This window comes from Oncorhynchus keta, chromosome 22 (genome assembly GCF_023373465.1).
Source record: "Oncorhynchus keta strain PuntledgeMale-10-30-2019 chromosome 22, Oket_V2, whole genome shotgun sequence".
Classification (NCBI taxonomy): domain Eukaryota; kingdom Metazoa; phylum Chordata; class Actinopteri; order Salmoniformes; family Salmonidae; genus Oncorhynchus; species Oncorhynchus keta.
The window spans coordinates 48,107,129-48,120,533 of record NC_068442.1 but is presented as its reverse complement, the minus strand read 5'-3'; the positions used below and the strand labels follow the sequence as shown (position 1 = coordinate 48,120,533).

Genomic DNA, 13,405 nt, shown 5'->3' with positions numbered 1-13,405 from the left:
TAATGATGACGCAAAAAGATTGACATTTTACACTTGTCCACAGTGGTTTACAGGAGCAATTAGGGTTAAGTGTCTTGCTCAGGGGCACGTCGGCTCTGACTTTCAGTTACTGGCCCAGCGGTCTTAAACAGCATGCTACCTACCGCCACAGAGCGCATGTCTAGTCTAACCTCCAAACTGTTGCTCCAATATAGTCTCCCCCACTGTCCCTCCCTCTACCCCCCCCTCTCTCACCATCCCCCTCTCCCTCCCTCTACCCTCCCTCTCTCCCCCCTCTCACCATCCCTCTCCCCCCTATTTATTTCCCTCTCATTACCCCTCTCCCTCCCTACCTCATTAACCCTCTCCCTCCCCATTACCCCTCTCCTTCCCTACCTCATTATCCCTCTCCCTATGTCCCTTCACTCCTCCCTCACCTGAGTTGCTCTCTGAGATGGCCCCTGTGTTATTACTGTTGGGCGTGAGTCCTCCGTCTCGGTGGGGGAGGGAGCACTGGGAGGTGGTGAGCCTGTGGTTGAGCTCCCCTCTGGGAGGACCCTGACCTTCCCCGGACCTCCAGCCGCCCCCCGGCAGAACACCCAGACTCTGACTCTTCAACAGGCCCTCCATGTACGGAGAGCACATTAGAGTGGACAGCTGAGAGAGGAAGAGAGAGGGGGTGGATTAGAGGAGAGGTACTATAAGATATGAATACAGGCACGGAAAATGAAGTATAGGGGAAAGAAAATTCAAGTAAAAACATGAAGAGAAAAAAGGAAATAATTTCAGATTGGCAAAGCTGAGAGGTAATGGAAAAGACATAAGGAATGAGAGGTAGAGAGAGAGAGAGAGAGATCAGCCACTGAAGAGCATATCAGGGATAGGAGCCTGAGACACCAACAAGCACACAGAGAGACAGGGAGAGAATGATTGGTGTGCCTGCTCAACTCTATATCTGTGTGTGTGTGTGTGTGTGTCACCTTAACTGTGTTGACAAGGGCCAGAAGACGGGGGTTGTTTTGCTCCACGGCCTCCAGACACTGGAACATGGCCGCCACATGGGGCTCACTCAGTAGAAAGGCCTCCACTGAGAGAGATATAGATATATAGAGATATAGAGAGAGATATAGAGAGAGATATAGAGAGAGAGAGGCATGGGGAGAGAGAGAGAGAGAGAGAGAGGCATGGGGAGAGAGAGAGAGAGAGAGAGAGGCATGGGGAGAGAGAGAGAGAGAGAGAGAGGTATGGGGAGAGAGAGAGAGAGAGAGAGGGATGGGGAGAGAGAGAGAGAGAGAGAGGCATGGGGAGAGAGAGAGAGAGAGAGAGGCATGGGGAGAGAGAGAGAGAGAGAGAGGCATGGGGAGAGAGAGAGAGAGAGAGAGAGAGGCATGGGGAGAGAGAGAGAGAGAGAGAGAGAGAGGGAGGGGGAGAGAGAGAGAGAGAGAGAGAGAGGGAGGGGGAGAGAGAGAGAGAGAGAGAGAGGCATGGGGAGAGAGAGAGAGAGAGAGAGAGAGGCATGGGGAGAGAGAGAGAGAGAGAGAGGAGGCATGGGGAGAGAGAGAGAGAGAGAGAGAGAGGCATGGGGAGAGAGAGAGAGAGAGAGGGGCATGGGGAGAGAGAGAGAGAGAGAGAGGCATGGGGAGAGAGAGAGAGAGAGAGGCATGGGGAGAGAGAGAGAGAGAGAGCATGGGGAGAGAGAGAGAGAGAGAGGCATGGGGAGAGAGAGAGAGAGAGGCATGGGGAGAGAGAGAGAGAGAGGCATGGGGAGAGAGAGAGAGAGGCATGGGGAGAGAGAGAGAGAGAGGCATGGGGAGAGAGAGAGAGAGAGGCATGGGGAGAGAGAGAGAGAGAGGCAGGGGGAGAGAGAGAGAGAGAGGCATGGGGAGAGAGAGAGAGAGAGGCATGGGAAGAGAGAGAGAGAGAGGCATGGGGAGAGAGAGAGAGAGAGGCATGGGGAGAGAGAGAGAGAGAGAGGCATGGGGAGAGAGAGAGAGAGAGAGGCATGGGGAGAGAGAGAGAGAGAGAGGCATGGGGAGAGAGAGAGAGAGAGAGAGGCATGGGGAGAGAGAGAGAGAGAGGCATGGGGAGAGAGAGAGAGAGAGGCATGGGGAGAGAGAGAGAGAGAGGCATGGGGAGAGAGAGAGAGAGGCATGGGGAGAGAGAGAGAGAGGCATGGGGAGAGAGAGGAGAGAAAAGGGAGAAAGTCAAGATAAGATAGGGGCAGTGTAAAAATCTATAATACACTCAGTCAATCAACATCCAAGACCCAGAAGATTGATTACATCATTCTTTCATCAAATTTCTATTTGCAAATGGTATTGGTTTGGCTCAACCTCACACCCACACAGAGAGACAGGGAGAGAATGATTGGTGTGCCTCTCACTCTCGCTCCCCCGCCCACTCTCGCTCCCCCGCCCACTCTCGCTCCCCCGCCCACTCTCGCTCATCAGGCAGATTTTTGTTGGGTTCAAATGCCAAATCTGTTTTGTCTCCCACTCTTACCATTGTAGTACTTGCTCGTGTGTCCCTGGTGTTTGAGCAGGGGTCGGAGCTGGGCTGACAGCAGGTGGACCTGTAGGCTGTGCAGCAGCCAGCGCTCGGCCTTGTAACCCTCCCCAACACTCTTCAGCCCACTGCTCAGCACAGGCTCCAGCTTACTAAACTACAGGGCCAGAGAGGGGAATGAGAGAGGTGATGGTAGAGGGAGAGAGCGAGAGGGGAAGGAGAGAGGTGATGGTAGAGGGAGAGAGCGAGAGGGGAAGGAGAGAGGTGATGGTAGAGAGAGAGAGGGGAAGGAGAGGGTGAGGAGAAGAGGTGATGGTGGTAGAGAGGAGAGAGAGAGGTGAAGGAGAGAGGTGAAGGTAGAGGGAGAGGGAGCGAGAGGGGAAGGAGAGGGTGTTGGTAGAGGGAGAGAGAGAGAGGTGAAGGAGAGAGGTGATGGTAGAGGGAGAGAGCGAGAGGGGAAGGAGAGAGGTGATGGTAGAGAGAGAGAGCGAGAGGGGGAAGGAGAGAGGTGATGGTAGAGGGAGAGAGCGAGAGGGGAAGGAGAGAGGTGATGGTAGAGGGAGAGAGCGAGAGGGGAAGGAGAGAGGTGATGGTAGAGGGAGAGAGCGAGAGGGGAAGGAGAGAGGTGATGGTAGAGAGAGAGCGAGAGGGGAAGGAGAGAGGTGATGGTAGAGAGAGAGCGAGAGGGGAAGGAGAGAGGTGATGGTAGAGAGAGAGAGCGAGTGGGGAAGGAGAGAGGTGATGGTAGAGAGAGAGAGCGAGTGGGGAAGGAGAGAGGTGATGGTAGAGGGAGAGAGCGAGAGGGGAAGGAGAGAGGTGATGGTAGAGGGAGAGAGCGAGAGGTGATGGTAGAGGGAGAGAGCGAGAGGTGAAGGAGAGAGGTGATGGTAGAGGGAGAGAGCGAGAGGTGAAGGAGAGAGGTGTTGGTAGAGGGAGAGAGAGAGGGGAAGGAGAGAGGTGTTGGTAGAGGGAGAGAGAGAGAGGTGAAGGAGAGAGGTGTTGGTAGAGGGAGAGAGAGAGGGGAAGGAGAGAGGTGTTGGTAGAGGGAGAGAGAGAGAGAGGAAGGAGAGAGGTGTTGGTAGAGGGAGAGAGAGAGGGGAAGGAGAGAGGTGTTGGTAGAGGGAGAGAGAGAGAGAGGAAGGAGAGAGGTGATGGGAGAGGGAGAGAGAGAGCGAGAAAATAGGAGTATATAGGAGAGAGAGAGAGGGGAAGGAGAGAGGTGATGGGAGAGGGAGAGAGCGAGAGGTGAAGGAGAGAGGTGTTGGTAGAGAGAGAGAGGGGAAGGAGAGAGGTGATGGGAGAGGGAGAGAGAGAGCGAGAAAATAGGAGTATATAGGAGAGAGAGAGAGGGGAAGGAGAGAGGTGATGGGAGAGGGAGAGAGCGAGAGGTGAAGGAGAGAGGTGTTGGTAGAGAGAGAGAGGGGAAGGAGAGAGGTGATGGGAGAGGGAGAGAGAGAGCGAGAAAATAGGAGTATATAGGAGAGAGAGAGAGGGGAAGGAGAGAGGTGATGGGAGAGGGAGAGAGCGAGAGGTGAAGGAGAGAGGTGATGGGAGAGGGAGAGAGAGAGCGAGAAAATAGGAGTATATAGGAGAGAGAGAGAGGGGAAGTGATGGAATAGAAGGGTAAGGAGGAGGAAAAACAAAGAGGGAGAATAGATGAGAGGATGAAGGAGAGAAATCAATAGAGACAGAGAGAAAAACACTTGAATAAGTTATTTAACCCATTGCCCTTTACGGTTGTGAGGTCTGGGGCCCGGCTCGCCAACCAAGAATTCACACAATGGGACAAACACCAAAATTGAGAACGCAGAGCAGAATTAGGTCGATATCCGCTAATTATCAAAATCCAGAAAAAAACTTTTAAATTTGACAACCATCAAAAAAAGGAAGCGATTCCCAAACCTTCCATAACCAAGCCATCACCTACAGAGAGATGATCCTGGAGGCCCCTAAGGAAGCTGGTCCCGGGGCTCTGTTCACAAACAGACCACACAGAGCCCCAGGACAGCAACACAATTAGACCCAACCAAATTATGAGAAAATTAATTACTTGACACCTTCGAAACAATTAACAAAAAAAGAGAGCAAACTAAAACGCTAGTGGGCCCTAAACAGAGAGTACTCCGTGGTAGAATACCTGACCACTGTCGCTGACCCAAACTTAAGGAAAGCTTTGACTACGTACAGACTCAGTGAGCATAGCTTTGCTATTGAGAAAGGCCGCCGTAGGCAGACCTGGCTCTCAAGAGAAGACAGGCTATGCGCCCACTGCCCAGAAAATTAGATGGAAACTGAGCTGCACTTCCTAACCTCCTGCCAAATGTATGACCATATTAGAGAGACATATTTCCCTCAGATTAAACAGATTTAAAAAACAAATCCTATTTTGATAAATTCCCATATCTACTGGGTGAAATACCACAGTGTGCCATCACAGCAGCAAGATGTGTCCCATATCTACTGGGTGAAGTACCACAGTGTGCCATCACAGCAGCAAGATGTGTCCCATATCTACTGGGTGAAGTACCACAGTGTGCCATCACAGCAGCAAGATGTGTCCCATATCTACTGGGTGAAATACCACAGTGGGCCATCACAGCAGCAAGATGTGTCCCATATCTACTGGGTGAAATACCACAGTGTGCCATCACAGCAGCAAGATGTGTCGCATCTCTACAAGGTTAAATGCCACAGTGTGCCATCACAGCAGCAAGATGTGTCGCATCTCTACAAGGTTAAATACCACAGTGGGCCATCACAGCAGCAGGATTTGTGACCTGTTGCCACAAGGGCAACCAGTGAAGAACAAACACCATTGTAAATACAACCCATGTTTATTTATATTCCCTTTAGTACTTTAACTATTTGCACATCATTACAACACTGTTTATAGAGACACATGACATTTGAAATATGAGAGAGAAACTCACATCAAAGCTGTGCTCACATAACCATTATATAAACAGGTGACCACTCTCTCTGTGGCTGATCCCAGTCTCTCCAGCTGTTTGGTATGTAACAGTAGCCTGGTCTGAGATCTGTAACAGTAGCCTGGTCTGAGATCTGTAACAGTAGCCTGGTCTGAGATCTGTTTGGTATGTAACAGTAGCCTGTTCTGAGATCTGTTTGGTATGTAACAGTAGCCTGGTCTGAGATCTGTTTGGTATGTAACAGTAGCCTGTTCTGAGATCTGTAACAGTAGCCTGTTCTGAGATCTGTTTGGTATGTAACAGTAGCCTGGTCTGAGATCTGTTTGGTATGTAACAGTAGCCTGGTCTGAGATCTGTTTGGTATGTAACAGTAGCCTGGTCTGAGATCTGTTTGGTATGTAACAGTAGCCTGGTCTGAGATCTGTTTGGTATGTAACAGTAGCCTGGTCTGAGATCTGTTTGGTATGTAACAGTAGCCTGGTCTGAGATCTGTTTGGTATGTAACAGTAGCCTGGTCTGAGATCTGTTTGGTATGTAACAGTAGCCTGGTCTGAGATCTGTTTGGTATGTAACAGTAGCCTGGTCTGAGATCTGTTTGGTATGTAACAGTAGCCTGGTCTGAGATCTGTTTGGTATGTAACAGTAGCCTGGTCTGAGATCTGTTTGGTATGTAACAGTAGCCTGGTCTGAGATCTGTTTGTGCTAATGTAAAAAGGGCAGTAGCAGCAGGTCAAGGAGATCTGATGAAGTATTAATTAAGAAAGTCATGGTCCTTCTTTTAAACTCATTGTCAACCTGGTCCAGTTCAGATTTAGATCTGTTTGGTATGTAACAGGGTAGGTAGTGCCTAAGTAGGGAATATGGTGCCATTTGGGATGCAGCTGATGTCTGTGGTCACAACAAACTGTACTGGATCCACCATAATATACACGGGTGAATCTCATTGGAAGGAGATAACATACCCGTTAACGAGGCCAGGTGAGGGCTGACATACCCGTTCTACATGAGAGGCAGGTGAGGGCTGATGTACCCGTTGATGAGAGTGATTAATTAAGAGAGGCCAGGTGAGGGCTGACATACCCTTTACGAGGCCAGGTGAGGGCTGACATACCCGTTTGAGGGCTGAATACCTGTTCTACATGAGAGGCCAGGTGAGGGCTGACATACCTGTTCTGAGAGGCCAGGTGAGGGCTGACATACCTGTTCACATGAGAGGCCAGGTGAGGGCTGACGTACCTGTTCTACATGAGAGGCCAGGTGAGGGCTGACATACCTGTTCTACATGAGAGGCCAGGTGAGGGCTGACATACCTGTTCTACATGAGAGGCCAGGTGAGGGCTGACATACCCGTTCTATTTACGAGGCCAGGTGAGGGCTGACATAATTAGGGCTGACACCTGTTCTACATGAGAGGCCAGGTGAGGGCTGACATACCTGTTCTACATGAGAGGCCAGGTGAGGGCTGACATACCTGTTCTACATGAGAGGCCAGGTGAGGGCTGACATACCTGTTCTACTGATGTACCCGTCACATGAGAGGCCAGGTGAGGGCTGACTTACATGAGAGGCCAGGTGAGGGCTGACATCCTGTTCTACATGAGAGGCCAGGTGAGGGCTGACATACCTGTTCTACATGAGAGGCCAGGTGAGGGCTGACATACCTGTTCTACATGAGAGGCCAGGTGAGGGCTGACATACCTGTTCTATTTACGAGGCCAGGTGAGGGCTGACATACCTGTTCTATTTACGAGGCCAGGTGAGGGCTGACATACCCGTTCTATTTACGAGGCCAGGTGAGGGCTGACATACATTTACGAGGCCAGGTGAGGGCTGACATACCTGTTCTATTTACGAGGCCAGGTGAGGGCTGACATACCTGTTCTATTTACGAGGCCAGGTGAGGGCTGACATACCTGAGAGGCCAGGTGAGGGCTGACATACCTGTTCTACATGAGAGGCCAGGTGAGGGCTGACATACCTGTTCTATTTACGAGGCCAGGTGAGGGCTGACATATCTGTTCTATTTACGAGGCCAGGTGAGGGCTGACATACCTGTTCTATTTACGAGGCCAGGTGAGGGCTGACATACCTGTTCTACATGAGAGGCCAGGTGAGGGCTGACATACCCTGTTCTACATGAGAGGCCAGGTGGGGGCTGACATACCTGTTCTATTTACGAGGCCAGGTGAGGGCTGACATACCTGTTCTACATGAGAGGCCAGGTGAGGGCTGACATACCTGTTCTACATGAGAGGCCCGGGGGGGGTCTGACATACCTGTTCTACATGAGAGGCCAGGTGAGGGCTGACATACCTGTTCTAGGTGAGGGCTGACATACCTGTTCTACATGAGAGGCCAGGTGAGGGCTGACATACCTGTTCTACATGAGAGGCCAGGTGAGGGCTGACGTACCTGTTCTACATGAGAGGCCAGGTGAGGGCTGACGTACCTGTTCTACATGAGAGGCCAGGTGAGGGCTGACATACCTGTTCTACATGAGAGGCCAGGTGAGGGCTGACATACCTGTTCTACATGAGAGGCCAGGTGAGGGCTGACCAGGTGAGGGCTGACATACCTGTTCTACATGAGAGGCCAGGTGAGGGCTGACATACCTGTTCTACATGAGAGGCCAGGTGAGGGCTGACGTACCTGTTCTACATGAGAGGCCAGGTGAGGGCTGACATACCTGTTCTACATGAGAGGCCAGGTGAGGGCTGACATACCTGTTCTACATGAGAGGCCAGGTGAGGGCTGACATACCTGTTCTATTACGAGGCCAGGTGAGGGCTGACATACCTGTTCTACATGAGAGGCCAGGTGAGGGCTGACATACCTGTTCTACATGAGAGGCCAGGTGAGGGCTGACATACCTGTTCTACATGAGAGGCCAGGTGAGGGCTGACATACCTGTTCTACATGAGAGGCCAGGTGAGGGCTGACATACCTGTTCTACATGAGAGGCCAGGTGAGGGCTGACATACCTGTTCTACATGAGAGGCCAGGTGAGGGCTGATGTACCCGTTCTACATGAGAGGCCAGGTGAGGGCTGACGTACCCGTTCTACATGAGAGGCCAGGTGAGGGCTGACATACCTGTTCTACATGAGAGGCCAGGTGAGGGCTGACATACCTGTTCTACATGAGAGGCCAGGTGAGGGCTGACATACCTGTTCTACATGAGAGGCCAGGTGAGGGCTGACATACCTGTTCTATTTACGAGGCCAGGTGAGGGCTGACATACCTGTTCTATTTACGAGGCCAGGTGAGGGCTGACATACCCGTTCTATTTACGAGGCCAGGTGAGGGCTGACATACCTGTTCTATTTACGAGGCCAGGTGAGGGCTGACATACCTGTTCTATTTACGAGGCCAGGTGAGGGCTGACATACCTGTTCTACATGAGAGGCCAGGTGAGGGCTGACATACCTGTTCTATTTACGAGGCCAGGTGAGGGCTGACATACCTGTTCTACATGAGAGGCCAGGTGAGGGCTGACATACCTGTTCTATTTACGAGGCCAGGTGAGGGCTGACATATCTGTTCTATTTACGAGGCCAGGTGAGGGCTGACATACCTGTTCTATTTACGAGGCCAGGTGAGGGCTGACATACCTGTTCTATTTACGAGGCCAGGTGAGGGCTGACATACCCTGTTCTACATGAGAGGCCAGGTGGGGGCTGACATACCTGTTCTATTTACGAGGCCAGGTGAGGGCTGACATACCTGTTCTACATGAGAGGCCAGGTGAGGGCTGACATACCTGTTCTACATGAGAGGCCAGGTGAGGGCTGACATACCTGTTCTACATGAGAGGCCAGGTGAGGGCTGACATACCTGTTCTACATGAGAGGCCAGGTGAGGGCTGACATACCTGTTCTACATACGAGGCCAGGTGAGGGCTGACATACCTGTTCTACATGAGAGGCCAGGTGAGGGCTGACATACCTGTTCTACATGAGAGGCCAGGTGAGGGCTGACATACCTGTTCTACATGAGAGGCCAGGTGAGGGCTGACATACCTGTTCTACATGAGAGGCCAGGTGAGGGCTGACATACCTGTTCTACATGAGAGGCCAGGTGAGGGCTGACGTACCTGTTCTACATGAGAGGCCAGGTGAGGGCTGACATACCTGTTCTACATGAGAGGCCAGGTGAGGGCTGACATACCTGTTCTACATGAGAGGCCAGGTGAGGGCTGACATACCTGTTCTACATGAGAGGCCAGGTGAGGGCTGACGGAGCGGACACGCCACACAAAGGGCCAGTAGTCTTTCTGCTTGTAGTACACCTGCAACGCAAAACCAGCCTTTTACTACAGTACAATGGCATTGGTATGAGGCTCATCTTCTAGCATAAAAAATATATATACTAAATAGAATCTGAGAAAAAGCAGAACAATTATGATCTGTTCATTGTCAGCAGCTCTTTGTCACGAGAATTTTCGATCACAATGATAATAACTAACAATCAATAAACTTTGACTAATCTCCGAGGTTCGTAAAACCCTGGGTTTATAATAATAATTGGCTAAAGACTCAGCTTATGCAAAAGGTTAGTACAGTTCATTCACGAGAGCCGCTCTAAAGTCAAGAATGAAAATAGTCTTTATAACACACACACACACAAGTTCAAATATTAAGCCACGCCTTGCTCAGACAGTCAGTGTTTTTCCACTACACAGACACACTGGTTCTTTAATCCGCAACACGTTTCATAATCTTCTGCCAGCCTAACAGTTTCTCCCCTCCACGGGTGGAGACAGAATGTCCTGTAAGGAACACAGTAGTACAACTTGTCTGTCATTAGCTCCTCTAATCATTTGTTTCCCACTTGCACCCTGTTTACATTCAGAAAAAGGAACAAAAAAAGGTCCTTGTTCTAATTCTGACTAAAACAACACAACATCAGATCGTTTTTGTGATTCTAATTAATATATGTTTTACGGTTGGAATATTTTAAATTATTACCTTGAAGCATATAATTCCCTGATCACTCTTTTGCACCCTGACTCAAAGAAAATGTAAGGAAGGAAAGCAGAAGTTCCATTGAGCAGATGCTCCATGGCAATAACATGAGAGCGTCTGGAAAACAGACAAATAACAGTGCCTTGTGTAAGCCAAGCTTTTCTCCAAAAAAACTACAAAATGACAAGAGTAGAAGAGTAGTCATTCCCGAGGCCTGACCTGCTCGTGCTTGAGGCCGTGGCTGAGGATGTGGTTCATGTTCTTGTGCAACCGCTGCAGACCCCCGTAGCGAGACCACACGTTGGGGTTGCTGCTGGACACCAGGCCCTCCACCGTGGTCTTCAGACTAGACAGCAGCTTCCAGTGTTCCCTCCTGGAGAGAGAGAGAGAGAAAAAGAGAGAGAGAAGTCAGGTTTGAATGAACTCGTGCTCCATCCAAAACACTCAAGAGCAGACGGTTGAGCAGAGAGATAAACGTTTGGAAGTCACTCCTCAGTAAAAGGCACCTAAAGACTCTCAGACCATGAGAAAATGATTTTCTGGTCTGATGAAACCAAGATTAAACTGTTTAGCCTGAATGCCAAGTATCATGTCCGGAGGAAACCTTGCACCATCCCTATGGTGTTGCATGGTGGTGGCAGCATCATGCTGTGGTGGTGGTGTTTTTTTTCAGAGTACCCCTTATATTGGTGCAACAGAAAAGCCTCCTGGTGAAGTCATTGATCCCGCAGTTAGCCTAGATGTGATTAGCACAGAAGTGTTTCCCAATGGTTGAGAAAGTAGTAGTTGTTTTATGTTTTTACAACATAGTGACCGTGCAGAGCATCTAAGACACTAGCTGTAGCCTACAGAGCCAAGGTGATGTGGGTGACAATCTCCACGGCTAATCATAAACTCTTAAAACAACAGTTGACTCCAAAAAAGTAAATGCACAGAGTAAAGAAAACATTAAAAACACCTGCTCTTTCCCTGACATAGATTGTCCAGGTGAATCCAGGGAAAGTGATGATCCCTTAATTTAAGAAAATATATATATATTACCTTTATTTAACCAGGCAAGTCAGTTAAGAACAAATTCTTATTTTCAATGACAGCCTAGGAACAGTGGGTTAACTGCCTGTTCAGGGGCAGAACGACAGATTTGTACCTTGTCAGATCAGGGGTTTGAACTTGCAACCTTCCGGTTACTAGTCCAACGCTCTAACCACTAGGCCACCCTGCCGCCTCTACACTCTAACCACTAGGCTACCCTGCCGCCTCTACACTCTAACCACTAGGCTACCCTGCCGATGCCACTTGTTAAATCCACTTCAAAATCAGTGTAGATGAAGGGGAGGAGTCACAGGTTAAAGAATGATTTTTAAGTCTAGAGATGATAAGAGACATGGATTGTGGATGTGTGCCATTTCCGAGGATGAAATGGGCAAGACAATATTAAAGTGCCTCTGAACGGAATTTGGTAGTAGGTGCCAGGCGCACCGGTTTGTGTCAAGAACTGCAACGCTGCTGTGTTTTTTCACGCTCAACAGTTTCACTTTTGTATCAAGAATTGTCCACCACCAAAGGACATCCAGCCAACATGACAACTGTGGGAAGCATTGTAGTCAACATGGGCAAGGATCCTTGTGGAACGCTTTCAACACTTTGTAGAGTCTTATGCCCGGACGAATTGAGGCTGTTCTGAGGGGAAAAGGGGTGCAACTGAATATTAGGAAGGTGTCCCTAATGTTTGGTGTACTCAGTGTATATTGTTATTCTGAGTGAGTGAATAGAACTGTGTTTCCGCTTGCATGGAGAAAAGCAGGAGAAACAACAGTGAAATTGATAGCGAGATAAATGTTAAAAAATTAATCAGGCAGCCGTTTTGCGACTTCCCTATTTTGTGATTCCTGTTTCATTTATCCTTACTTTATATTCATGAAATGTAATTCATCCTCATTTCATATAAACGACAAGAGCATTTGAACATCAGATCGGCATTTGCATACCCTGAACTACAGCTTCAACTCATTGCCCTGGGCCCTTTATATACTTCCAACAAGAGGAAAATGCTGGCATTACAGAGGCAGAAGAGGAAAACTGCCCATCTCTTCCCTCCAGTCTATATGCCAATGTACCCAGATTCCAGCTTCAACTTCAAAAGAGGGGGAGTCACTTGATAATAAAAATAGATGACCTCCGATCAAGGATTTGCTACCAACGGGACACTCGTAACTGCAATATTCTCAAGGCTTTCGGACAAGATACCCCCCACGGCTATCCAAGTTGATGGATTCTCCATTCACAGAGCAGACATCAGCTGGTAGGCATATTCACAGTCCACCCTCAACCACCTATTAATTTTAAATGTACCTTTATTTAACTAGGCAAGTCAGTTAAGAACAAATGCTTATTTTCAATGACGGCCTAGGAACAGTGAGTTATCTGTCGTTCTGCCCCTGAGCAGGCAGTTAAGAGGAATACCTTCATGACCAAAAATATGTGGACACCTGCTTGTTGAACATCTCATTCCTTAAATCATGGGCATTAATATAGAGAGTTGGTCCCCTCTTTACTGCTATAACAGCCTCCACTCTTCTGGGACGGCTTTCCACTAGACGTTGGAACATTGCAGCAGGGACTTGCTTCCATTCAGCCAGTGTTCGATGGCGTGGAGGTCAAGTCTCTGTGCAGGCCATTCAAGTTCTTCCACACTGATTTCGACAAACTATTTCTGTATGGACCTCGCTTTGTGCTCGGGGGCATTTTCATGCTGAAACAGGAAAGGGCCTTTCCCAAACTGTTGCCACAAAGTTGAAAGTACAGAAAAGTGTTGATTCTTTGAATGCTGTAGCATTAAGATTTCCCTTCACTGGAACTAAGGGGCCATGAAAACCATTAAAAATTGCCCCAGACCATTATTCCAGCGTTTCCACTGCTGTCAAATGGTGGTGAGCGTTATACAACTCCAGCCAGCGCTTAGCAATGCGCATGGTGATCTTAGGCTTGTGTGCAGAAGCTCGGCCGTGGAAACCCATTTCACGAAGCT

At 49.3% G+C, this 13,405-nt stretch overlaps 1 protein-coding gene and 1 long non-coding RNA gene across 6 annotated transcripts in view; one reads left to right on the top strand and one right to left on the bottom strand.

Annotated features, from left to right (window-relative positions):
• Positions 1-13,405, bottom strand: part of LOC118400695 (run domain Beclin-1-interacting and cysteine-rich domain-containing protein-like) — a 128,907-nt gene that overhangs the window by 37,199 nt on the left and 78,303 nt on the right. For 3 of the 4 annotated variants that reach the window (XM_052475408.1, XM_052475409.1, XM_052475411.1), the window contains exons 2-6: positions 10,597-10,750; positions 9,618-9,701; positions 2,482-2,641; positions 960-1,066; positions 417-636 (exon numbers count right to left, since the gene is read on the bottom strand). In XM_052475408.1, coding sequence (XP_052331368.1) covers positions 417-636; positions 960-1,066; positions 2,482-2,641; positions 9,618-9,701; positions 10,597-10,750 — 725 coding nt within the window. The remainder of the gene's footprint in view (positions 1-416; positions 637-959; positions 1,067-2,481; positions 2,642-9,617; positions 9,702-10,596; positions 10,751-13,405) is intronic. The other variant, XM_052475410.1, reaches the window with a different exon arrangement.
• Positions 2,663-5,860, top strand: LOC127910696 (uncharacterized). Of its 2 annotated transcripts, XR_008075794.1 has the most exons (4): positions 2,663-2,748; positions 2,914-2,952; positions 2,993-3,109; positions 3,184-5,860. It is a non-coding gene; the product is annotated as an uncharacterized LOC127910696 (long non-coding RNA). The 2 variants fall into 2 exon arrangements; XR_008075793.1 differs by having other exon boundaries at positions 2,993-5,860.